Source organism: Hoplias malabaricus, chromosome 12 (assembly GCF_029633855.1).
Source record: "Hoplias malabaricus isolate fHopMal1 chromosome 12, fHopMal1.hap1, whole genome shotgun sequence".
NCBI lineage: Eukaryota > Metazoa > Chordata > Actinopteri > Characiformes > Erythrinidae > Hoplias > Hoplias malabaricus.
Window position 1 is genome coordinate 33,411,991 of NC_089811.1, and position 26,928 is coordinate 33,438,918.

General features: G+C 37.2%; 1 protein-coding gene across 2 annotated transcripts in view; it reads left to right on the forward strand.

Moving 5' to 3' along the window:
- Positions 1-26,715, forward strand: part of scn1laa (sodium channel, voltage-gated, type I-like, alpha) — a 43,935-nt gene extending 17,220 nt beyond the window's left edge. Inside the window, exons 14-28 of one of the 2 annotated variants that reach the window (XM_066686390.1) lie at positions 917-1,043; positions 1,828-2,066; positions 2,389-2,562; positions 2,958-3,314; positions 5,059-5,496; positions 10,014-10,140; positions 15,018-15,172; positions 15,271-15,444; positions 15,904-16,026; positions 20,135-20,410; positions 20,574-20,627; positions 20,746-20,883; positions 23,376-23,480; positions 23,731-24,001; positions 24,101-26,715. In XM_066686390.1, coding sequence (XP_066542487.1) covers positions 917-1,043; positions 1,828-2,066; positions 2,389-2,562; positions 2,958-3,314; positions 5,059-5,496; positions 10,014-10,140; positions 15,018-15,172; positions 15,271-15,444; positions 15,904-16,026; positions 20,135-20,410; positions 20,574-20,627; positions 20,746-20,883; positions 23,376-23,480; positions 23,731-24,001; positions 24,101-25,278 — 3,936 coding nt within the window. In that variant the 3' untranslated portion in view covers positions 25,279-26,715. The remainder of the gene's footprint in view (positions 1-916; positions 1,044-1,827; positions 2,067-2,388; positions 2,563-2,957; positions 3,315-5,058; positions 5,497-10,013; positions 10,141-15,017; positions 15,173-15,270; positions 15,445-15,903; positions 16,027-20,134; positions 20,411-20,573; positions 20,628-20,745; positions 20,884-23,375; positions 23,481-23,730; positions 24,002-24,100) is intronic. The other variant, XM_066686391.1, reaches the window with a different exon arrangement.
- Positions 26,716-26,928: the final 213 nt, after the last annotated feature.

Sequence of the window (26,928 nt, forward strand, 5' to 3'; positions counted from 1 at the left end):
TTAGTAATAAACGGCGATAACGTAACTGTGGTATAATCACAATTATACACTTAAGGTCCTTGCTATAACATGAGATCAATTAAAATAATCAAGTATGAATATATTACTGTCATTATTTGGGGAAAGAATGTATCTCCAAAACTGTACCTTCAAAAGAGAATGCTATCTTTAAAAAGGTTTTGTGTAAGTTCATTGAGACGTTACATAAATTTAGTTTTTTTTGGTTCATTCACGCAGAAATGTTCACATAGTATAAAGGCAGCCACTGTGTTTAAATGAATTAGAAAGACTGATTATGCTGAAAGTTAAAATTATGTTCACACAATAACAATAATAATAAATGGAAATTTTAAAGTGCTTTTCAGTAACCTAAAGACGCTGTTTACAATCCGATGAACACATAAAGACAATCACATCCACAATCAAACAAAACAAGAGGAACAAATAACGCTACATAACACACAATGCTACAAAACAGGAACAAGGGTAACAATCTATTTTATTCATGTCACAACAATATCTGAGCCAAGTAAGTTACATGCAGCACTGTTTTCAGTACAAACAACATTATGGAATTTGAAGTTCTGAAACCAGTTATATATTTTATATATAGTTCTATTGGTAGTAATTTTGTATACTGAAAAACAAATATTGTAATACCTCATCACAATAGCCCTTATAACTGCATCCATACTAAAACCATTGAACTTTCCTGATTCAGTTTCTCATTTCATATTATGCATAAATACAATACATTACCTTAACATGCTTTCTGTTTACATATTTTGAAACTTCATTTGTATCAAATCAGTTCAATGTGCTGCTTTATTCAGCACATATTGTGTTAAAGGGACTTTTTGGTGGCATTCTTTAAAGTCTATAATTATAATGTTCATTCATTATTATCTTCATTCAGGTGGACACAGAGGAGGAATACAGGATGAGGTATGACACCCAGCAAACCTCACAAGGATACCTGGATGAACAGAGAGCCAGACAGAGAGCTCTGAGTGTAGCCAGCATTATCACCAACACCATGGAAGGTAGGTACACTTTTCCATCCATAAATTATGTCTATGGGTTGAATTTGAGTTGTATTTGTAAAATAAAATAAGACAATGAATTCCTTATAGGAAACAACTAAATATAAAACATGTTGTTGTAGAGGTCACATTTTGTATGTATTCCTAATATGTTAAATTTAACAAGTAAATATCACTTGTATATTAAAAACTGTGGAAATGTAGATATTTTAACCTAAGATTTGCATTAGATGTATGTACTCTGCTTCCATAAGGGTATATGTGTACATTATTCATTCATTCATTGCCTGTAACCACTTATCCAGTTCAGCATCATGGTACCTACCCAGAATCACTGGGCACAAGGCAGGAACATACCGTGGAGGGGGCGCCAGTCCTTCACAGGGTGACACACACTCACACATTCACTCACACCTACGAACACTTTTGAGTCGCCAATCCACCTACCATTGTGTGTTTTTGGACTGTGGGAGGAATCCGGAGCACCTGGAGAAAACCCATGCGGACACTGGGAGAACACACCACACTCCTCACAGACAGTCACCCGGAGTGGGGCTCGAACCTACACCCCAAGGACACTGGAGCTGTTTGACAGCCACACTACCTGTTGCGCCACCATGCCGCCCCATGTGTATATTATATTAGATTTAAATATTTTTCTTAATATAGCCTATAGGATTCATGGGTCATAAGAAGGTTTTTAAAAAAAAGTAAATACAGTACTTATTCGTTTAGAGCTTACAAGTTTTTTATTTGTGTGATGCATTCTTCATTTATGTTCCAGAGCTGGAGGAATCAAGGCAGAAGTGCCATCCGTGTTGGTATAAGTTTGCCCATAATTTTCTCATCTGGGACTGCTGCCCAGCATGGGTGAAAATAAAGAAAGCAGTTCATATGGTAGTGATGGACCCTTTGGTGGATTTGTTCATTACCATTTGTATTGTAATGAATACAATATTCATGGCCATGGAGCATCAACCTATGGATAAGGCTTTCAGTTCAATGCTTTCAGTAGGAAACTATGTAAGGATATTTTTATATTACTTTGCATAGTTTTTAGTAAATTGATACAAAAGGAATGTGGTAGTTACCAAAAATATAGCTCAACCACAGATTTTTATATGTATATTAATGATTATATGTTTAATATATTCTTTAAACTAGTATTCAGCAAAGTTCCTGAATTGATTATTGATATCCAAAACTAATATGAACTTGTATTATTAATTTGAGAGAAAGCAACTTAATTTGTGCCCACGCAATTTGTTCTCAGGGTCTATTAAATAAATTCTTTTATAATGTGAATTCTCGCTTTCATTACATTGACTGAAACCTTTATGTCCAGGTTTTCACAGGCATCTTCACGGCAGAAATGATATTCAAAATCATAGCTTTGCATCCGTATTACTACTTCCAAGTAGGCTGGAACATATTTGATAGTGTGATTGTAAGTCTGAGTCTCATGGAACTTGGGCTGGCCAGCATATCTGGAATGTCTGTTCTGAGGTCTTTCCGGTTGGTAAGTGAACAGTTTTTTTTACAGACAGTATTTATAGGGCCATGGATTTTTCTGATAGATATTTCTCTTTATTTCTAAGCAGAAATGATTAAATACGGTTAATCTGATGGAGATATTTTGGTAGGATAAAAACTCTTAGGAGTCTTTTTTATCTGTACCTTGTAATAAGTTTCAAAAACTCCTGGGACTTTATTCAAGTTAAACTTGTAAGTAATGAACGTTTTGGCTGAGGTTTTAAAAAATGAAAGGTGATCTCATGTTGTGCGGGACAATGAATATCATAAGTTTAAACCGTAAGAAATGTCGGCATTGTGTTGTAACTGACAGTTTGACTCATATTCACATAAACTGGTTATAATATTTGACTCATAACTTGTACAAATGTTTCTTTTAAGCTGAGGGTCTTTAAGCTGGCTAAGTCATGGCCCACTCTCAACATGCTGATCAAGATCATTGGCAACTCCATGGGTGCCCTCAGCAATCTGACACTTGTCTTGGCAATCATTGTCTTCATCTTTGCTGTGGTGGGAATGCAGTTGTTTGGAAAATACTACAAAGACAATGTGCATAAGATTTCATCAGACAACAGTCTACCTCGCTGGCACATGAATGATTTCTTCCACTCCTTTTTGATTGTGTTCCGTGTGCTGTGTGGGGAGTGGATCGAGACCATGTGGGACTGCATGGAGGTTTCTGGACAGCCCTTGTGCCTAACTGTCTTCCTCATGGTCATGGTGATTGGAAATCTCGTGGTATGCAAATTCTTACTGGTCTGATTGTTTTATTAAAAAAAGGAAAACGGTAAAAACTTTAAGTTTAATTATGCCACACTTGTTCCTTTTATCCAACCCCTAAATAAGTAGCTTTTTAACAGGGCAACTGCACTTAATGTTAACATATTTATAGTTTCTACAACTTTCTTTCCATAAAAGTTGATGTTTATCAATTAAGCATATCACGAGAGAGTGAGTTATAATATTCAGTATAATATCACAACTTTTTTTTTTTTTTTTTGCTTTTATACAAAAGTTCTCCTAGCACCTGTTATTCAGAAAAATATAAAATAATATTTGCAGTGTTTATGACTTAAATTGACTCAATCTGCAAGTATCATTGATTAAAGAAAACAAGCTCTACAGAGGGATAAATGGAGACAACAGGATCTTTGTCCTGAAACATATATAACTTCTCTGATTCTGGACATGATTCTTATTCTTGTTCCTGCTTGATCATGCTGCAACGTTTGATAGGGTTAATCATAATATACTAATTTCACAACTTTCTAGTAGAGCTGGACAATAATTCAATGTTATGCAATATAAATGTTTCAAAAGCGATTATATGATTTTATACATATATTAAGTATTCAATCTATATTATTTACAGTCTCTGACACTGACTGTCATCAGATAATTGCACTCAATTGTAAAGTTAAATAAAAAAAAATCAAAGTTTAAAAATATTAATTTTGATCCAAGCGATTGTTTGATGGTGATGTCATGTTGCTTTCAGTTCTTGGCAGACTTTCTGTGGCTTTTTTATTGTTCATATCAATATTATCATACTGAAAAATTAAGAAATATATTGTAATATATATTTTGACTATATCGTCCAGCTCTTGGTTCACATCTTATTTAATATTTAAGTCTCATTTAGCATCTATTGGAAGACGCAAAACAATAACTTAAAAGATGTCTGCAACAAAATCCTGCTAATAACCCTTTAAATGCTTGCATGGCCTTACACCTACCTACCTCTCTGTTTTATTATATCTTCATTCCTCATCATGCAAGCTAAGGTTTCTACTTTTTTAGTTTCTACTTTTTTTAAGGTGTTAGGTTTAGGTGGAAGGTTTCTACTTTTAAGTGTAAGGTTTCTACTTTTTTAGTTGTTCCTAGGTTTAGACTACACTATTGAAATTCTTAGATTGAGAAGAGGTGGTAAAGTGCAGTGAATGTCTCATTCATGTGTGGAATATGGGAGGCAAAGCAATTAACATAGTGGAAGGAAGAAGCTGTCCTTTCCAGCATACAATTTGTGTCTACAAAGCCACACAGTTTTTGCACATGCAGAATGAGGTCTGGCGTTGTTTTGCTGAAATAACCATGGACAGTGCAGGAAAATATCATCTTGAGAGCAGTATATGTCTGTGTAAAATCACATATGCAAGTTACCAATGCCATGGGCACCAAAAACATGAAAATCTTTGAAAAAAGTAAAAACATTGATACTATTTCCCATGTGTTTTCATGTGTTAAATATAGGTTCATTAAAATGAACAAATCACAGGTTCTTGTTTTTATTGCATTTTACAAATTGTTCCAAACTATTTTGGAATTGCATTCATTTTTAAAATGCAATTGTGTTCATTTATAATGGTAACATGTATAATAACTAAATATAATATAAATACAGTAGTGCACTTTAGCTGATTTTACCTAATTGCTTAAGACTATGTTCAATACCTGTTGTGACTTTCCATCTCAACCCTCTCAGGTTCTGAACCTGTTCCTGGCCTTGCTGCTCAGCTCCTTTAGTGCAGATAACCTGGCAGCCACAGAAGAAGACAGTGAAATGAACAACTTGCAGATTGCTGTAGGCCGCATAAAGCGAGGGTTTGCTTTTGTTAAGGACTGCCTGCGATGCTTCTTTCAGAGTGCCTGCCTCTGCAGGAGAAAGAAGAAGGCATCAGAGAAGGATGGATTGAAAAATAGCAAGAAGGCAACTGATATCTCCAATCACACCACAGTAGAGTGCATCAAAGAAGCAGGGCCTTTGAAGGATGCACCAAAAGCAGATGGTTACTCTGACAATTTCATTATCAACTCCAGTTTGGCTGTTACTGTCCCCATAGCCATCGGAGAGTCTGATGCTGAATGCCCAAACATGGAAGACTTCAGCAGTTATTCTTCTGACATGGAGGAAGATAAAGATGTAAGTTGATTTGTTACAAAGTTAATTTGGACAAATATTTTCTTAACAAAAATATGTAAGGTGTGTCTTAATTAAAGTAGGGCACATGGGATTTGGACAGTAAAGTTTATTATTTGAACCTGGGCATTTGATCCACATCCGCTATAGATACTGTTATTTTGAGCTTTCTATGTCAAATATGAAGGCAAAAGTAGACAGTTTTGAATGGAAAATATTGCTTTTAAAATAATGGAATATAGACTTATATAACTAGTCAGATTTGTTAGTTAATTAATTTAGCCATTTACCTAGCAACAGACGTATGTGTTCTGTGTGATTTTTAATAGTATTATTGGGTACTTTCTTCTGGAACTGCAGTTCCCATCAATGCACATAGCCTCTTACACAGGGTTACAGCATATTTACGTAGTTTGTTCATTTAAGCAACAATGTGGACATGTACAGCATGAGACCTCAAGTGTGAATTATCTATAGTACCTTAATCTATTTAGTAAAAATTATACAGCTCAATGACCAGGTACATTTTTATCACAAACCTGAATGCCATCTTCTCCATGATGTGCAAGAATGCACAAATGAGGATCACAGGACTCCCAGTCAATATGAGCTTAAAGAGGAAAGAGAACATTTTGGAGAGAAAGAAAGTCAGAAGGTGATAAAAGAGCTTGAGCACAGTCGTTGTGCCAGTGAAGGTCAAATTTCAGGCATTTATATGATAGTTTGATGGTATAAACCTGTGTTATGTTGTCACAGTCAAATTTGTCATATCTGAAAAAAAAAGAAGCAATATTCAGCCATACACTGAGGATAAATATCTTTAGATTACCTTATCTGTTTTTCTAGACATGCTTTACTGCATGTGTTTTGAGTTTGTGGCAGTTTACTATAGTAAACATAAAAGGTTTTGCACTAAAACATTCTGTTCCTTTTAAAGAAAATGTGCTAAATGTGATTTATTTTGTCTTCTTGCAGAGAATCATTGTTCTGAGCCTTACACTCATATACTTGCTTTGTTATTACAGCTCTTTCTGAAATGCCCTCATGGTTTTCAGAGAGGAGATCAGTAAGACCTCTTTATGGTACATAACACACCACCGTGAAGATTTTTTTACCATTCATGATTAAGGCGAGATTTTGTTTCTCTGATCACTTTTTTTCTTCTTTTCTCATGTGTGTAGAAAGCATGTAAGTTCCATCATTTACTTACAGTTTTTGAAAGACTGTAACATCAGAAAGAAGCAGCATTGTTCACTTACTTGATAGATGTCACGCGGGCTGGTTTGCTTTCTTTTTAATATTTACAGAAATTTTGAAATAATGTTCTTTCTTATTACATCAAGCTAAAGGAATGGATTTTGCGTGACAATGTCAAAATTCATTTGATAAATCACTGAATGTGTCTCAACAATGTTTGATCACATTTCATGTTTTTCATGTTGGAATGATGAAAGCCAGTATCTAAAAATAACTTAAAAAATTAACCATACACTTAAAAATGATGGTTCTCCAGGGGTTCATCAGTAAAGAAAATTGTTCGATATACAACCCCAGTTCCAATGAAGTTGGGACATAAATAAAAACAGAATATAATGATTTGCAAATCCTTTTCAAACTATATTCAGTTGAATACACTACAAAGACAAGATATTTAATGTTCAAACGGATAAACTTTATTTATTTTTTATTTTTTTATTTTTTGCAATAATTCACCCTGAATACATAAAAAACCTTTTGCATGATTTAATGGTTCTTTGCATCATTAAGGGGTTATTCAGGATGATGTAGAATGTGCTGTAGATGGTTCTATATAGCACCTTTTACAAAAGGGTTCTATGTGGCACACACATACAAAAAGGTTATTCTGTTGTTACAAGCTTGGCATTGTAACAATACAAAAAAGGTTTTTTGTGCCAAATAGAATCCTGAACACTCTACATTACTTTCTATATAGAACAATTTCTTTATCTCAGAACCCTTTGAAGAAACATAGTTTTTTAGTATGTACTTGGTAATAATATGCTGTATGCCATAAAATTTAAAATCTAACATTTTATATAACTGTAATTATATAATATAACATACTATTTAAATCATGAGCTTTTAGGGACAAAACATCTGGGAAGGAATTCATAAATATCCCTTTCTGGGAGAAGATTTCATATGCTTACATCATTCCCAGTACAGCATTACCTGAGTCCCATCATTGCAGAATGCTACTGACGTGTACATGTTTTCAGAGTGACACTGAAGGGTGGCTCATATCGGCCATTATATTTGCTTAAAATTAGTACTTTAAAGGGGGCATATTGTAATCTTTTATCCCACAGGTAAACACAGTTCTCCGGTGTCTCAGTGAAACACCTATGACATGCTTGGATCAAAACACCACAAGGATCAACTAACACAGCACTTAAAACAGCCCTGTTCAGAATGACTGTTTAAATCAAATGCATGGTGACCAGTAGTGAGGTGAAAGGAGCAGAAATACAGGTTTTAGTCACTTTCGCTTGGTTGCATTCTCCATTCTCACTTTCGACAGATTTCATAAATACTCTTTTCTTTCCCTCCACGCTTGTTGTGCCTGTTTTAGTCCATTTAACCTTGTCTTTGCACTCTCACATCTAATGTGTGTGTCCAGTGCTGTAATATGATTGGAGAGGCTCAGATCAGGAGGCAAGACAACTCAGAATTGTTTCCTATTATATGTAATATATATATATATGTTATATATATTTATATAATAATATATAAATGCAGTCTTCAACATCTTAAACACATATTCCACAATAACACCCTGTAGTCACTTTTCAATAAGATGTTCAAAATGGGCACTGCCCACCCATAAAATATTTCTGGCAAGAAATTAACAGTTTATTAGCAATATGCTTAAATATATATAGTATGCCTGCTAGGAGCACAAAAATTACTAATGGATCATATATCTGTGGGAAACAAATCTGCCTTCGTTAACACCAACCCTCCCCAACCCCCCAACCCCACCCTCACCCCCACCCTCACAATCCCAACCCCAATTTTTATGTCTCCTGCTCTTGCCCTGTCTTGCCCTGTTGTTTTTGTTTTCCTTTTTCTACCATGTGCTCTGTCAGCACATGGCTTTCTGTATATTTTTGTCCTTGTCTCTGCCTTAGCTCCACCCTCTCGTCATTGTCTCCACATGTGTCTCCTCTGTGCTTCTGACCTTCACGTGTTTCTCATTTGTACTGTGTGTATATATAGTCCCTTTGTTTAAGTAATCCCTTGTCTGGTCTGTTGTGTATGTTTGTTTGTTTATGTGTTTTTACTTACGTCTACATCTGTTGTTCCAACCAAACATCATGGTTTGTTCCTGCCTCCATAAATGTGTTTTGTTTTCACTGTTGGTTTTGTTTTTGTAATAAAGTGTCCCTTGTGTGTACATCCGCCTCCTTGTCTCTTCCTGCCTATCCATGACAATAAGCATTCAAATTTATCGATATTATTATTCCTGTGGCATTATAATTGGCATTATATATTTATTGTGTAATGCACTAAGTTTTTTTATTTTTCCATAATATGTCCCCTTTAAAATCCTATATAATTTTCTCTCAAAGATAATCAACAATATTATGATTTAGTTGTTGTGATTAAGATGGTGAATACCTGGAAGCTTATGGTGTTAAAAGCAATCGTATTTAATGCTTAATCTTACAGCCCTACAGTGTTTTTTCTGAAGAAGGTCACAACATGACACTGCCATTAGTTTAAAGAAAACTTTTACAGATGTCTGTCTTTTTCACAGGAATGAAGTAAATGTAATGAATTTTCACATCACATGAGAAACCATGTCATCACTGAAGGAACTCTCATTGGTTTTTTTTCTTTTTTATATCACAGAGATAAACAATGACAATGCATGCCAGCTGAACTGAATCAATTTTACCTACAGCTATGTTAACAAAAAATTAGAGCTATTCACAGCAAATTCACCAATGTTAAATCAACACTCTAAGTGATAAATTAAGTTGATGAATGTCAATATTTTACACAGTGTTAATTTAACACTTACAGTATTGATATAACACTGGTGAATTTGCTGTGTTTGGATTAAGCTGTAAGCTGGTCTGTGATACAGCAAGTGTCACTGCCACACAGCTCCAGAGATCTGGGGTTCTAGGTTGGATCCATGCCTTGAATCACTGTCTCAGGAATTTGGTGTCTGCCTTGCCTCTAGTGATCCCTGGTGGGCTCTGGACCCTGCATGATCCTAAACAAGATGAAATGCTTAAAGTAAATGAATAAGTGTAAGCTGTATTTAAATCACACATGAGTCTGTAGGTACATTTGATTGCCTTTGCATGACCTTCTAAATGTGGCTAAAAGTCTTATGATTTCACATAGACCAAAGCCTGACCTCACAAACTAGACTCACGACTAAGCTAAAATTACTGACTCTTTGTATCACCTCCCAGTGATGGGCGACCAGACCCATCTGAGGCACTGTCATGGAAATTTGTGCTGTGTCTGGACTTCTCTTACAGAAGTTATCAGACACGATGAGCTCTTCTGAGGGCAGCACAGTGGACATCAGGGCCCCGAGGGAGGGAGGACAAACTTTGGACTTTGAGCTGGAAGAGTCCATGGATCCAGAAGCATGCTTCACAGATGGTAAGCAAATCACTGACTGTTGAAATGTGTATGCAGTTTATATACAAACCTGGAAAGTCAGATCAAACTTGAACTCAGGCTTCCAAATTATGGCCTGTGCTATAAAGATCTGCATGTATTCAGCTAGAATATTAACAAAGTCAACTACCAATATTGATGTTGGATGATTAGTTCTAGATCACAAATACTATTCAACTTCATCTGAACTTTCTTCCACAAGTACTGACTGAATCTCCATTACTTTAGATAATGCAGTTCCACAGCTTAATATTTGGGCTCTTCATAAACCAATAGCTGACATAATTAGAGTCTTATGTAAATGGTCTATAGCATCCCAGTAACAGAAATATGCGAACCATAAAGTAACTCTATGTAGAATGAGATGTCTAATATGTATTACAGAATGTTGATTTAAAAATTACATTATTTTCATTTAATTTCTTTTTCATTTCATTATCTGTAACTGCTTATCCAGTTCAGGGTCGTGGTAAATTACATTATATTGCTGTCAAATCAAATTTTGTGTCCCTGAAAAGAAACTTTATGAGAGAAGGAAGAGGTTCTTAATTATAAAGTTCTGGTTTGTGTGTTTATTTACTTATTTATTTATTACGTTTAGTAGGATTAAATAGGATAGCTTTGCAGGATGTTTGGAACATGCATCAGCATGATCTGGCATCAGATTCAGACAGCAAAGAAAAAGGGTAGGCATCTACATGTCATTTTCCTAGATTTAGCTAATGCATTTGGCTCTATGCCAAATAAACTTATGTGGAAACCTTCTGAATTCTGCCAGGTGCCAGATATGGTTACTAGGCTGGTTGAAGCATATTTTGAGGATATTCAGTTGTTACATCATGGCAGCTATTAGAAATAGATGTAATGACTGGATGTACAATTTCACCATTAGCATTTACAATGTCAGTAGAGGTAGTACAGTCATGGTAGAAAGTGTTGGCACCCTTGAAAATTCCCAGAAAATTATTGCAATTACACATGTTTTCATATACACATGTTTATTAAATCTGGGCTGGACAAAATTATTGGCACCTTTTCAAATTAGTGGGTAAATAACTTTCAAGCTGTTTCAAGCTTATGGTGCTCAGTTAATCTCACCCGTGGCAAGTAAGAGGTGTGGGAAGTATAAACATCAAACTGAAACCAGATAAAAAGGAGAGAAGTTGACTCAATCTTTGCATTGTGTGTCTGTACCAAGTATCAGAAAGTTTGCATCCTAGGTCATGGGATTTCCAGCAAGACAGTGACCCCAAACATACTTTAAAAAGCACATACAAATGGATGGAAACAAAGCATTGGAGAGTTCCGAAGTGGCCAGCAATTAGTCTGGATCTAAATCCCATTAAACACCTGTGGAGAGATCTTAAAATTGTTGTTAGGAGAGGTCACCTTTCAAATATGAGAGAACTGGAGCAGTTTGCAAAAGACGAGTGGTCGAAAATTCCTGTTGAGTGGTGTAAGAAGCTTGTTTATGGTTATAGGAAGTTATTCATTTCAGTTATATTTCCCAAATATTAATTTGAGGGTGGCAAAAATTTTGTCCAGTCTATTTTTGGAGTTTTGTGTGAAATTATATCTATATTGGCTTTTTTTCTCTGTTTTTTGTGCTGTTCCAATACACACAAAGAAATAAACATGTATACAACAAAACATGCCTAATTGCAATAAGATTCTGGGAGAAGTACTTCAGTTTCTGGAATATTTTCCGGGGTGCCAACACTTTCGGCCATGACTGTAATTAGGGCCTCTAAGCGGGTCATAGGTGGGAAGATGCATGACAGTACTTGGCTCCCCCCAATTAGGGCTTACATTGATGACATGACGACCCTGACGACTAAACTGCCCTGCACACAACGGTTTCTGGGGAAGTTTAATGATAATCTAAGGTTAAACCCAACAAGTCTACAAATCTATTGATTGTCAGAGGGAAACTAGTGCAGGAAAATTCTTTAATGGAAGGAGAACTGATCCCTACAATACTGGAGAGACCAGTGAAGAGTTTAGGTAGATGGTAAATGTGCAGTGTTAAATGATACTGAGCAAGCTGTGGGACTAAAGGCTGAAAGCTTTTAATAGCATTGATACATCATGTTTGCCAGGGAAGTTGAAATTGTGGTGTCTAGAGTTTGGCTTACGGCCTCACATTAGATTGCCATTGACAGTTTATGATGTTTCGATCACATAAGTAGAAAGGATGGAAAGGGTTATGAACAAGGCTATAAGGAAGTGGCTAGGATTGCCACATTGTTTAAGTAGTGTGGCATTGTATGGGAGAGGGGTACTGGAACTACCACTTACAGGTTTAGCTGAGGAATTTAAATGTGCAAAGACGAGTGATGTGATTTTGACAGGATCAAAGTATGAGGTGGAAACAGCAGCAGCGCCAGTCACAAAAGCAGGAAGGAAATGGAATACGCAAGTGGCAGTGCAGGTAGCCAGGAGCTCATTAGAACTAAGGGATGTAATTGGCCGAGTGCAATATGGAAGAGCAGGCCTTGGATCAGGTGACTCCTGGAAAACTTTTAGTAAAGCCACATCACCAGAGAGAAGGCAAATGATCCATCCATCCATCCATCCATTATCCACCGCTTATCCGGGTCCGGGTTGCAGGGGAAGCAGTCGGAGCAAAGAAACCCAGACCTCCCTCTTCCCAGCCACCGCCTCCAGCTCCTCCGGGGGTATACTTAGGCGTTCCCAGGCCAGTCGAGACATGCAGTCTCTCTAGCGTGTTCTTGGTTTGCCCCGGGGCCTCCTTCCCGTTGGACATGCCCGGAACACCTCACCAAGAAGGCATCCAGGAGGCATCTGGACCAGATGCACCTCAACTGGCTCCTCTCGACGTGAAGGAGCAGTGGCTCCACTCCGAGTCTCTCCCGGATGTCCGAGCTCCTAACCCTGTTAGGCAAATGACGACTAGATTTATTTGCAAGCAAAAAGAGGAGGCAAGGTATGCAACATCAGCATCACAGGCAAAACAAGGCCTGTGGCTTCGTTGGGAGAATCAAGAGAAGCAGAAGATCACTTGGCAAGAGTAGTGGGCGATGGAGGCAAGTCGTATTAAGTTTAGCTTGGAGCAACTTATGACCTCCTTCCAATGATGCAAAATCTTGGACAATGGGTAGGTGAAGACCCTAGTTTTATATTATATACAGGGGTTGGAACACTGCAGCATATTCTATCAGCTTGTAAGTTTAGTTTGTACATGGAGACATAATCAGGTGCTAGGGATTTTAGCATGTTTGTTGGACAGTAATAGCCTAGAGGTTAATGTATTGATGAGTGGTTGTAGTAGTAAAATGGAGCACCCGGAGGAAACCCGTGCAGACACGGAGAGAACACACCAAACTCCTCACAGACAGTTACCCAGATATACAGTAATAGACTTGACCCCACAACAGCAAGACTTGAACCCACAACCTCCAGTGTTACTGCAACATGATCTGCTGCACCACGGTGCCGCCCAGTTTATTTGATAGAGTTAATGATTCCATTTGAGGATGCAGTAGATGAAGTATTCGAATGGAAGAAGCTGAAGTACATGGACTTGGCGGCTGAGGTGAGGGAATGCAGGTGGCAGGCACATGTAAGACTGATGGAAATAGGTGTTAGGGGATTTGTAGCCAAGTCTGCTACATCCCTCCTTGTTCAGTTCGCCATCAGTGGCCGGGAATTAAGGGCAACTGTGAAGGAGTTATTAGAAACAGCTTGTCTAGTTTGTGGTAATAGATAAGGAGAGCACAGTCTTCTTGGGGGAAATGCATTGTAGAGGCACTGTTGTGGTTATTGGTGATGTGGCACATAAAGATCACATGAAACTTGTGGCACTGAGCATGCACTAACTGTGCCAGTGGTGTGTGGTACAGCCTTAATCACCAGGGAGGCCAGTGTGGATTTATGGTTGTTGATGGTTAAATCTGGCTCAGAGGGTGGGTGGGTCTAGGATGCTAGACTTGGCTAGACACTTTTGTCATCTGCTTTATTCATATTGAGATACTAAGTCATAATGAAATAAAAATGAAATGAGACATAATGAGATAGTACATGATAATGAGATACGAAGTAATTATAATAAGGGTAAGGTAGGACTGTAAACTAGCTCAGAGGGTGTGTGTGTGCGGTGGGGGGGGGGTGTCTTGGACGCCAGACTTCACTGTTGAGCCTTCCAGAGGTGTCATAAGCTTTATTCAGCGAACCTGATGATCCCTGTGAAGAGCTAGTGATGCAGTGTGTGGTTTGGGTACTCATAGGCTAGGATCCACAAGTAACCGTACTTGTTAAGGGTAGCTGGTTGCTGGTTGGATCGTAAACGGACACAACAACCTTAGAGTTTAGGTGTCAGATTTAAACAACAGAAATTTTTTTTTGGGGCTATAGGAAAGAAGACTCTCTGTGAAGCTCTAATGGATTGGCATTGGATATTTTATATCTTAAACTGTGTATGATTATAATTAAAAAGTAATGTTGGTATGGTGTAATGTTATATTTTTTTATTATTTTTTTTTTTTTCATTTTCTGAACACAGGAATGTTGGCTTAAATGACAGACAGCAATCACTCAGTGTGTCGCTGCTATATGTGTAGTGTTTTTACATGCCAGTGTCAGTACTGGGTTGAGCATGGTTCATCAAACTCACCTTTATAAAATATATTTTGCTGTCATTTTATAGGTTGTTACTCCATTTGTTTTATAATTAGTTTATTTAAACCAGTGGTAAAAAATACTTGAACTTTAAAAAAAAGTCTTGAACTTTAACACATGCTACATTTTTCCTCACATTTCTTATTATTTCCATTTCAGAGATGACTTTTTGAAATTATAAAAATAATGTGCTACCAATCTTGTTGTTTGTGCTTTCTCAGGCTGTGTACGCAGATTTACATGTTGCAATGTAAATGTGGAGCAGGGCAGGTGGAAAACCTGGTGGACTGTGAGAAGAACCTGTTTCAGGATTGTGGAGCACAACTGGTTTGAATCCTTCATCATCTTTATGATCTTGCTTAGTAGTGGAGCACTGGTGAGTGGTGGGGAAGTGTTTGTACTGGAAAAAGTGGGTTTTTGATTGAAGTATAATATTTGGCAGAATGTATATCTCAATATGTGTGTTTTTTTCAGGCATTTGAAGACATTTACATTGAACGGTACACAAAATTAAGGATCATACTGGATTATGCAGATAAAATTTTCACATATGTGTTTATCTTGGAGATGCTCTTGAAATGGCTGGCCTATGGATTCGCTAAATATTTCACCAATGCCTGGTGCTGGCTGGACTTTCTTATTGTTGATGTAAGTTCATATTTTGCAAATTTTTAAACATAGTAGAAAAACTATAGATTTAAAATGACATGTTTTTTTATGTTTTAAATGTCAGTTAATGTAAAAAGATTTGTCCCAGATCATTTTGAAGCATTCATCTTGAAGCCTTTACACAATGTAAAAGGCAGCAATTCCATTCAAAATATGGGGGGGATATAAAAACGATAATATGTGAGCTTTTATTGAATAACAATATTTTCCTGCTGCACTCTCTGTTATTATGCAGTGCATGTGTTTGATAGTGAGTGAGTGCAGCTGCAGGTGGTGAGTGTGTGATCGTCTTTAATGAGGACTGAGTGAGTGAATGGTTTAGCCATTTGTGGGTCTAAGGCTACTACTCAAGGGAGTGTAAATGGAAGGAGAAAGGGAGATAAGTGGCTCCTGATTACATCATCTGCATGAACCGTGTGTGTGTGTGTGTGTGTGTAGGTTTCTCTGGTCAGCCTGGTGGCCAACGCCCTTAACTACTCAGAGCTTGGTCCCATCAAATCTCTGCGTACACTGCGGGCCCTGAGACCTCTCCGAGCACTCTCACGCTTTGAGGGAATGAGGGTAAGAGACAGAGCTCCTATTGAGAAGCTTCACCTCCTGACCACACTGTAAAAGAATGCACTGATTTTATTTTCATGTGGCATAAATTTCATAAATTAAACTATGGCATAACACGTTTCAATATCACAGTTAGTCAAAATGAAATAAAATTACAAAAAAAAGATGGTGATGCAAATATATTTTATTCATGTAGAAAGGTATATTTACTTTTTTTTGTTACATTTGGATTACATTTTGGCCAAAGTAATCCTCTCATTTGCAATCAGCAAATATTTACATATTTACATAAGACAATTTGAAAGGCTAGATACTCCTTAAATGTTCCAGTTTGTATTGTCTGTCACAATAGTGGTGAAAGATAGTGTTGCCCTAGGAGTTAAAGTGGACACTAATGGCACTTTTCCATTGCATGGTGGCTACTGCTCGGCATGGCTCGACACCCTTTTTAGACATGATCACTGGTTGCTTTTCCAATAGCACAGCTCTCCTCGAAATGTAGATGATGACATCGTAAACAGTCTCTAACAGGAGTCATTGTCGTTGAAAACAACATCACTGGTGGTATGGTTAAGGGCTGATTATTCATTGTGTATTTGTGTGCTGGTTTTGTTTTGTTTTTTTAGAATTGAACACGGCTCTGTGCCCCAGTTCATGCAGATCAGTGTAGTTTTTTCATTATTTGTTGCAACTGTTGGAGTCCAGGGAGTCTTTGAACCTCTTCAAAAGACCATGGAGTAATGTGATTGCTGCAGTAAATGAGAGACTTTACAGAAGCTGATTTTGTGCTGGAGATTTTTATTTCATGGTGATTTACCAGTCTCTCTGGTCAGTCAACACTTTGCAAGGTTTGTACATCATATTTAGTCTCTACTTGGCTCAGTTGGAACCGCATGTCAGCAGGAACTAAAAAAGATACTGGTTCCAGGAACCTGTATAACCCCCCTTCCCGCCACTTGAAGAAAAAGTCATAATTATAAGGAAGTAAATCATAATTATAAGATGTTAAGTCATAATAATGAAATACTAAGTCATTATAATGTGATTGTAGGTCATAATCATGAGATAGAAAGTCATAATAATGAGATACTAAGTCATTATAATGTGATTGTAGGTCATAATCATGAGATACTAAATCATGATTATGAGAGTAGTGTCACGCCCTCGTCTCGTCTCGTCTGTTTTCCTAATCTCAGCACATGGCTTTGTTTTGTTGTCGTTCACGCCCCGCCTTTGTTCCGCCTTCTTGTTCGTCACTCTCGTTATCCGTTTCAGGTGTTTCTCGTTTGTTGGTGTATTTAAGTCCCCTTCCCTCACTTCCTGGTGTCGTTCATTGTTCTTTGTTTTGTTCTTCGTATGGCTTTCTATGTCAGTTGTTCTTTGTACTGTTCCTATCGATATTGTTCTCGTGTTTGTTTCCAGTTGCTCGGTTTATTATAAGCTCTAGTAATGTTATTTCCAGTTATCATTCTCAGTCTTGTTCTTTCCCCGCTTAGTGTTTGTCCTCTAGTTCGTTCATGTTTGTTTCGTTTATTTCCTGTTTAATAAAGTCTGTGTTCTTAGCGTTTGCGTCCGCCTACGTCAGTCCGCACCCCTCGACCCTAACAAGTAGGTCATAATTATGAGATATTAAGTCATAATATGAGACACTAAGTCATAATTATGATATATAATAATAATGGTCTCATTATCTACAATTTTTCCTTCAAGTGGTGGAAATGGGCTTCCGTAGGGACCAGATCTGCCTAGTGGAAAAACGAGAAAGCTGAGCCTAGTAGGTACCATGCAGCTGAAAAGGGCCATACGTATAAACTGAATGTATTAATGAAGGCTTTTTATATTCAAATGCATGGAGATTTGGATTACTTTTGCTTTAGGTTTAAGTTACAATTTAGACTTATTTTTTGGGATGTACGTGGATTACTTCATAGATCCAAGTGTGCTTTAAAGCATAGTGCACTGAGAATGTGTGATTGTGCATGCATGCATTAAGGCTTATTGTGGCTCAGTACAGATGCTTCCTTTTCCTTGTCTTCTCCTCTGACTGTTCCAGCCAAATGTATTTTCTTAATAAATTAGATTTAGGCCCAAATAGCCTGTAAGATAAGCCTAGGCCATTGAACTGCCCATAATCCTGTCAGAGTATTATAGGCAAATGTTGTATTATTATAATGTATACATACTTTTAACATACTGCATGTTTACATATTGCATATACAGTGCAGCATGCAAAAAAAACCAGTCACAATATATAAATATAATTAGGTTTGTATACTAAATAGTCTCATTAGCTTAAATAGGATTACCACAGCAAATGCTTATGCAATTCTGGAACAGTTACCCACATTTGGGGTAGAGCATAGCAGTTATATATTTTAATGTAACAATTGCACTGAAAATTTGTTGAGAGCTTCTCCCCTGAAATGACATGTTTGGTCGTAATCATCATTGTTTTACTGGGTTTGGACCGACAGGGAAATGCTTAGTGACAGTGCAGCATGGAGACAGATGTGTTTGCTTGCATAACAGCAGGGGGATGGTAGATATCCGGGAGGGCCTGATAAAGCCAGCATTGATCAAACACTTGCATGTTTTGGTTGGGCTGACTTCACCATGCAGTGCTGCAGTTGCATTGGCTTTTCCTCACGTGGTAGCCACTGAATTCTCCCAACTGCATGACTAGTTTGTTGTCACTTTATTGGATCAGTATTGATGTTTTTGAAAACTGCACTCTGCATCAGTATGTGTCACCTGCCTGCGTGATTTATCATGTGTTCATTTGTATTTCATGTGTTCATTTGCAGTAAACATGTGTGACATGATGGTGCTTCAACAAGGTTTCCTATTCTGTTCTGTTATCTTTCTATATAGCTGTATAGCACAATGAAAAACATGGCTTGTACAGAAAACATCCCCTTCTTTCCTTATCTTGGGTTTCCTACTCCTTCCTCTGTGGTAACTGTTGTAAATGTCAGCATTATTGAATGTGCCATTGTGGTGCCTTTACCAAGCTGTGCATTTGGCATTTTTCACTTTATTCTTGTGTTCTCCTCTCTTTACCATGACTAATCAAAACAGCTAGAGTAAGAAATACAGGTTGCACTTTATTTTGCAGTACACATGACACTTTTAATTGGGATAGGGCAGCTTTTTTCACAACCATAACAATTCACGTCTTAGTTTAAAGCTTTTATTAACTCTAATCTGTCCGTAGTTTGCAAAGAATTATTCAAGGAACACTATGATGAAAACCAGGGATGCATAAATACCATTTGAGTACAAATACAAGTATGTGTATTTTTGTACTTGCCGATACTGCTGCCGATACTTAGAATTAAGCAGTCAGTAGCCTTGTGTAATAGTGTAGTTATTAATTAAAATATTTTTGTTTAACTAAAATCTTTGTTGAACATTTCTGGAAATATCCATCTTTTATTTAGCATTTTCCCCACATTACACCACAAATAATTAGAATTTCCCTCTGGGATCAATAAAGTATCTATATATTAGTAACATGAGATGCAACAATCTCTTGCTATGCATTTGCACAGTGTTGTGCATCTTTGAGAAGACCGTTTCTATTATACGATAAAGGCTGGGAAGTTCCACACTTGGGCAGCAGCCTGATCTATGTCATTGGATCCAATTCAAATTTTGCAAGCAGAGAAAATAATTTTGTTTGAAGAACAATCACATCAGGCAATAAACAGAAAACATTTCCCGGGAGGAAAATACACTTGGAGTGAGGAAAAATCCACTTTGTTTGAGGACAGTCAAAACAGTGGGGCATACTCACTGCTCTTGGGTTCTTCCTGCTGTCCACTGTGCTTGGGTTGCCATCACTGATTGCGAAATAATTCCAGATTGCAGACATATTGAGTTGTCTGCTCATTAGTGCAGCAACGTGCATTGGACACAAGGTATCGGATGTTGGTATCGGAGCCTTGTTTGTGCTTATGAGTATTCATGCATCTATAATGAAAACTTATTGAAATTGCTTTTTTATACATAGTTGTTATGGATAGGATTGTACCTGTAAAATAAAGTGCTGCCAAATGAAATTTAAGTGTGTAACAGTATTGTAATACAGTGCCTTATTGCTCTTCCATAGGTGGTTGTCAACGCACTTCTTGGTGCCATTCCATCCATCATGAACGTGCTGCTGGTCTGTCTCATCTTCTGGCTTATTTTCAGCATCATGGGTGTCAATCTGTTTGCTGGAAAATTCTATGAGTGTGTGAACAAAACTTCAGGAGTTCGCATTAATGACACTATTGTGAGAAACAGGACTGACTGTGAGCAACTAGGCGAGGACATGGCCCGTTGGAAAAATTTGAAGATTAACTTTGACAATGTTGGAGCAGGATATTTGGCCTTGTTACAAGTGGTAAGATATCTTCTGTCTGTTAGAGAATAAACTAATGCAGAATTTATAATTGTATAAGATATCAGGGGAAATGAAAAGAGGTTTATATTTATGTTTAGTTTTATTTTAAATAATTTTTTATTTAATTTTTATGTCATATATTTTTCTGCTTCCTTATTTCAAGGCAACCTTCAAAGGCTGGATGGACATTATGTATGCAGCTGTAGATTCCCGCAATGTAAGTCAGTGCTAACTGTATTCCTCAAATCAGCATTTTGATTGCTGCTCACTGTAGTAACCAGATTGAAAGATTCTGTCATGTTACTGTTGTATACTGCTTCTGTTTCTATCTGTAGGTAGAGGAACAGCCCAAGTATGAATCAAGTCTGTACATGTACATCTACTTTGTAGGCTTCATCATATTTGGATCCTTCTTCACTTTGAATCTCTTCATTGGTGTCATTATTGACAACTTCAACCAACAGAAGAAAAAGATAAGTATCTTATTGCCGGACCGCCTACTGGGCCGGCCTAGAAGAGGCATTTGCGCTTACTGACTGACTGACTGACACCTAATGTTGAAACACGCATGCACGAGTAGTAACTGTTAATTCAGCCATATTTCACAGAGAAAACTTAAGGTGAACTAAATTTGGAACTATTCGCAGTGAACAAACATGCTTTTTCCCTGGACAAGTTTTTGGGAACTAAAAAATGTATCCGGCAGGGTTTTCTAAATCGCAAAAAATGTCTGGCATATTGCTGCCTGCAGGCATTCCCTGGTGTAATGAATGTTCAAAAACTTAAATGTTAAATTGTTATCTTGTTGCTTTCTGGTAAACAAGTTGCTGTAATGTGATCTGAACACGGTGCTTCAGTTTTGTAGCTTTGTGTTAACAGAAAATAACAGGCTTTCCACGATCATACACACACTGTCAGCAACTGATAAGATAAACTATTTTAATAGTTTTTTATTATTTGTTATTATTGTAAACAAAGAAATTGATATGAAGCACCAAAGATTCTCCAGACCTTCTAATAACAAGGGAATGTATTTTTTGGATTTTCCTGATTTCAAAATACCATGAACACCTCTGTGACAATGGCTATATGGCTAATGGCGGTCCGGCAAAACTAGGCTTGTCTAGTTTGTCTTTGCTCTTGTTCAGTTTGAAGTTGGCATTCTGACATCCTGTATTTTTGTTTTTCATTTTTCTTGTTTGTATAACCCATGTTAGATAATTCATACTACTTCTTTTAACATACATACACTGTTCAAAAATACTTAAGGGAACACTAACAATCACAACTAGGATCTCGATGATTGAAAGATTCAAGTTTATGGCAAGAATATATCAAATTTTAACTCATATATATATATATAAGGTTGTTAAGAAAAAAATTGTCATGAGGCGTTGAGGGACAGGGAGCTGAGATGGATGTTGGATGATGGATGTGCAGGAAGAATTAGTAAATCAAAATAAACAGTCAACAATCAGGAAAAAGACCCAAATAAATTAAGAATAATCCAGACTAATAACGTAGACAGAAAACCTATAGACCATAACTTACAAAGAGTAGAAACAAGGAAATATGCAAAAGCGATAAAGACAAGAATAGAAAGACAAAATTCATAAACAAGATAATCATAAATCAACTATTGAATATTTAACAACATTAAAGACCAAACAACCCATAATAACCCATAATGTAAGAAGGATATCACAATATGGGGGAATATTCTAGAGAGAGAAAACAAGGTCAATGAATCAAGGAACATATGAACACTAAAGTATATACAGGAAAGTAGGGACCACATAAGAGAGAACTCAGTACATGGAAATAAAGGAAACAGTCACATAGATAAGCAAAGGACTAAAACATATTTTAATGAAATACAGAAAAAAGAAGGGATTAAGGAGACACAGGAGATAACCAGAAACAATACACAAGAGAGACCAAAAACGATTAATTGTGGACGATCTATAGAGACAAGAAACTGTGGTAATAAAGTCTCAAATAAACACCTGTGACTAATAAGGACATGTGTCATGGGAGTGGCTACCAAAGCAAGAGGACAATGCACACAGAATGAAACTGAAAATCAAAGTATAAAAACGAAGTCATAGGTTGATCCAATTTGCATGAATTTTATCACGGTAACTCATAATCTGCCTCATGCACTCCCAACAATGTCTGGGTATCCTGATGAGACAGCGGATGGTGTCCTGGGGATCTATTCCCAGATCAGGGCATCTTTGAGCTCCTGGACAGTCTGGATGCACTGAGGCAAAATGGGAACTTGAAGACCAGTTAGTGCCTTCATCATCCAGGAATTGCCTTCACCCTGGCCACACATGGATCACATCTTGAGACTTCGCTTGGAGACACAGCAAACCTTCTTTTGATGGCACCTATGGACATACCATCATGGAGCAGCTGGACTACTTGTGCAACTTCAGTGGGCTGAAGGCTTTGCCTCATGCTGCCACTTTTGCCAAGGACACTAGCCAAATGCAACAAGAATCAGGGAGAAAGGAAGGATAAGGAGAGGGTAATTGTCTGTGGCCACCACCTGCCAAACCAATCACTTTTTGGGGGTTGTCTTGCTGTTGCCACTCTAGTGCACCTGTGTTCACACACCAAAGCAGGTAAAACTGATTCACAATCACATATGCTTCCTAACTGTACAGATTAAGTGTTCCCTTAACTTTTTTTGATCAGTGAATTTGCTTTTAGCATCATCCCACATGATGTTGTGTAGGCTTAAATCTGTATGAATATGGAGGTTTTTTTAACCAAGCTGGTTCCCTGAGGAATAATTCAGTGCATAGAATGGTTTTAAATCTAAAGGATTTTTAGGACTATGGTTCTGAGCAAGGAACCAGTTTGAATACATTATTTTTCTGTGGAAGTACTAAGAACCAGTGGATGTCTTAAAATATTGATTACCAAATTTAACTTTAATCCTCTTTTGCCCATTTACTTTGGAGGTCAGGACATTTTTATGACAGAGGAACAGAAAAAATATTATAATGCCATGAAGAAACTGGGCTCAAAGAAGCTGCAAAAACCTATTCCCCGGCCTGCAGTAAGTGGATCATTTGAACACAAGAGTTGTCCTTCACATCGTGGTCAAATTTCATGATGATAAAATCTTTTTACATTAACTTCCATTGAAATTTAAGAAGGTCTTTTCCTCCTCCTATAAAGTTGTTAATTTGGGAGATACATGGTTTTAATTGAACTGCAACATTATGTTTGTATGTGTGTGTTACTTGCAAACAAATTGTTATCAATATTTGACACTTTTTCCCACTGTTTTTTTGTGTCTATTCCAGAACAAGATCCAGGGAATCATATTTGACCTTGTAACAAATCAAAGTTTTGACATTTTCATTATGGTTCTTATATGCCTTAATATGGTCACAATGATGGTGGAGACAGATGATCAGACAAAAGACATGGATAAAATTCTATACTGGATAAACTTGATCTTTGTTGTACTCTTCACAACGGAATGTGTGCTGAAGATGGTCTCTCTTCGACAGTACTTCTTCACTATTGGCTGGAACATTTTTGACTTTGTTGTGGTCATTCTGTCAATAGTCGGTAAGATCGGACAAATATTTTATTGTCAGAAATGGTAAATGATTTTATATTTGTATGCATAAAACACTAGTATGTCTAATATCTTCTCCATTTAAACAGGCATGTGCGTCTCTGATGTCATTGAGTACTTTGTCTCACCGACCTTGTTGCGTGTCATTCGGCTTGCTCGGATTGGACGAATCCTGCGCCTGATCAAAGGCGCCAAGGGAATACGCACACTTCTCTTTGCCTTGATGATGTCTCTTCCAGCTCTATTCAACATTGGTCTTTTACTCTTCTTAGTCATGTTTATATACGCTATTTTTGGCATGTCAAATTTTGCCTACGTCAAGAAGGAAGCTGGCATTGATGACATGTTCAACTTTGAGACGTTTGGCAACAGCATGATGTGTTTGTTTCAGATCACCACTTCTGCAGGCTGGGATGGCCTCCTTTCACCAATCCTAAATAGCAAGAAACCTGACTGTGACCCTGACAAGGAAAACAAAGGCACTCAAATTAAAGGTGACTGTGGTAACCCATCTGTGGGCATCTTCTTCTTTGTGAGCTACATCATAATATGCTTCTTGATAGTGGTGAATATGTACATAGCAGTGATTCTTGAAAATTTCACTGTGGCCACAGAGGAGAGCGCAGAGCCGTTAAGTGAGGATGACTTTGAGATGTTCTATGAGGTGTGGGAAAAGTTTGACCCTAAGGCTACACAGTTCATGGAGTACAATAAATTGTCTGATTTTGCTGATGCTCTGGATGCTCCTCTACGTATACCCAAGCCTAATAAGCTTCAGCTGATCAGCATGGATTTGCCGATGGTTAGTGGAGAGCGAATCCATTGCCTGGACATTCTGTTTGCTTTTACAAAACGTGTCCTTGGGGAAGGTGGTGAGATGGACATCCTTCGTGGGCAGATGGAAGAGCGCTTCATGGCCTCTAACCCATCCAAGGTGTCCTACGAACCCATCACCACAACACTGCGCCGCAAACAAGAGGACATGTCAGCTAAGGTCATTCAGAGAGCCTACAGGGCACATTTCTTCAAACAGAGTAGGAAACAGGCCTCAGACATAAACAAAGAAACTCCACAAGCGAATGGAAAGGTCTCAAAAAAGGTCAGAGACAATTTTAACAACCGTTCCACTTCAGATAAAACTGGCACAACTCCCTCAACAGCAGTCCCACCATCATATGACAGAATAAAACCGGGCAAGAACAAATATGAGAAGGATAAAAGGGAGAAAGAGGTCAAAGGCAAAGATAAGACGGAGCCAAAGGAGTGAATGGGAAACGGTAAAAAAGAAAAACCTCAAATCAGCTGATGTTAACTGTTTACATCCTCGAAGGAGACTTAAAAGAATCAAATGTCCACCTTTTTTTACAGGGTGGCAATCTATGCCAAACTGACAAACTTTACTTGAGTTTCATATGAAGGTTAGTGCCTGAAAAGTGGCAGTGAATGATATAGCTATAGTAAGGCTGAAATTGTTATGCTGTTTTGCTGAGAAAGTTAAAACTTACCATGGACCATATGAACACGGGTGTTGCTGCATATTGTATCTTGCATCCATCCTATTTTACATCATGTTTTATAGACACTTTATTCATTTATACATGCTACTTAATTATTTTAGATAGATTCAGAGGAAGTATTTTTTTCCTCCAAAAGTTTGAAAGAACAGGAAAATTTATTTCATTTTTCCCCACATCGCCTATAAAAAATACAACCCTCACCCACTCATTTATCTTATCCAGTATTTCAGGGTGGCTTTAAGCCCCTTAGGTGCCTCTTAACTATACTAGAATGTCTTTAGATTATGTGCCTATTCATGGCCTCTCTCCATCATGAGCATACTGTGCATGTTACTCCACCTCATCTTGTTCACGCTGAACAAGTCTTGTTTTTGTCCAAAGGTTTTTTATGTTCTTTTATTTTCTTTAAATATTTATTTATTTTTACATGCAAATGTTTTGCGTGGCTTTACATTCTACAGCATTTTCTGTTAGGTCTGGGCTTTGATATTTTGGAAAGTATAAACTATGTTATCTGAGAGATAGTAAATTAAATATTTTCTGCTCAACAGCTTCAGCCGTATGATCTTATGGGAAGGAACCAAGAGTTTAGTTCAGTTTGTCACCTTCTGATTGTGTCTATATTGCATTGCTGTAATGCATTACATGAGGACCGAACATTTTGAATGTTATTTTGTAAATTGTCAATGACAAGGATATGCACCAAAGATACTTGGTTTAGCTGCACTTTTTCCATCTTTACCTTTGTTTGCCAGAGATGGAGGGACATTGAAGAATCTGTGCATTTAATTTCCATTAAAAAAACCATGTATAAAAAACAAATGTAGCATGCTCCACATGCATTATCTAAAATATTGTCTAAGACCAAAAACAGGAGAGCCTTTGGTTTGTTGCTGATAATGACTCTGCCAAAGAAGGTATCATCAAATAGAGCAAAATGATTCTTGACTGATACTTGCATTTGTTTACATTTTTGCTATGAACAGTTTATCAAGTAACTAGTTTTTTTTTCAAAGCACTATCCATGATATAGTTCCCTCAAAAAAAACTGCTATGATGCTGTTGTATGGTATACTGTTCTCTGTATGTATTTACCAGTAACTAAAAAACTTGTGCTGTCAGTGAAATATACATTTATACAGAATGAATGTTTTGATTACATAAGCACAGGTAATAGATGCCATATTTTACAGATGCATTAAGCTTGTAGTTTATGGCTAAACTGCATGCCAGACATTGCTATGAGTCATCTGATTAAGGAGGCCAAGAATAAAGATTTCATGTATCTCAGGTATTTGAATGATATGCTTTTCTGTTGATTTTATTTTACATAGACACACAGTTCACACCACATCATTTACAAAACTCAGCCTATAACCTAAATGTAAAATCTTTCTAAT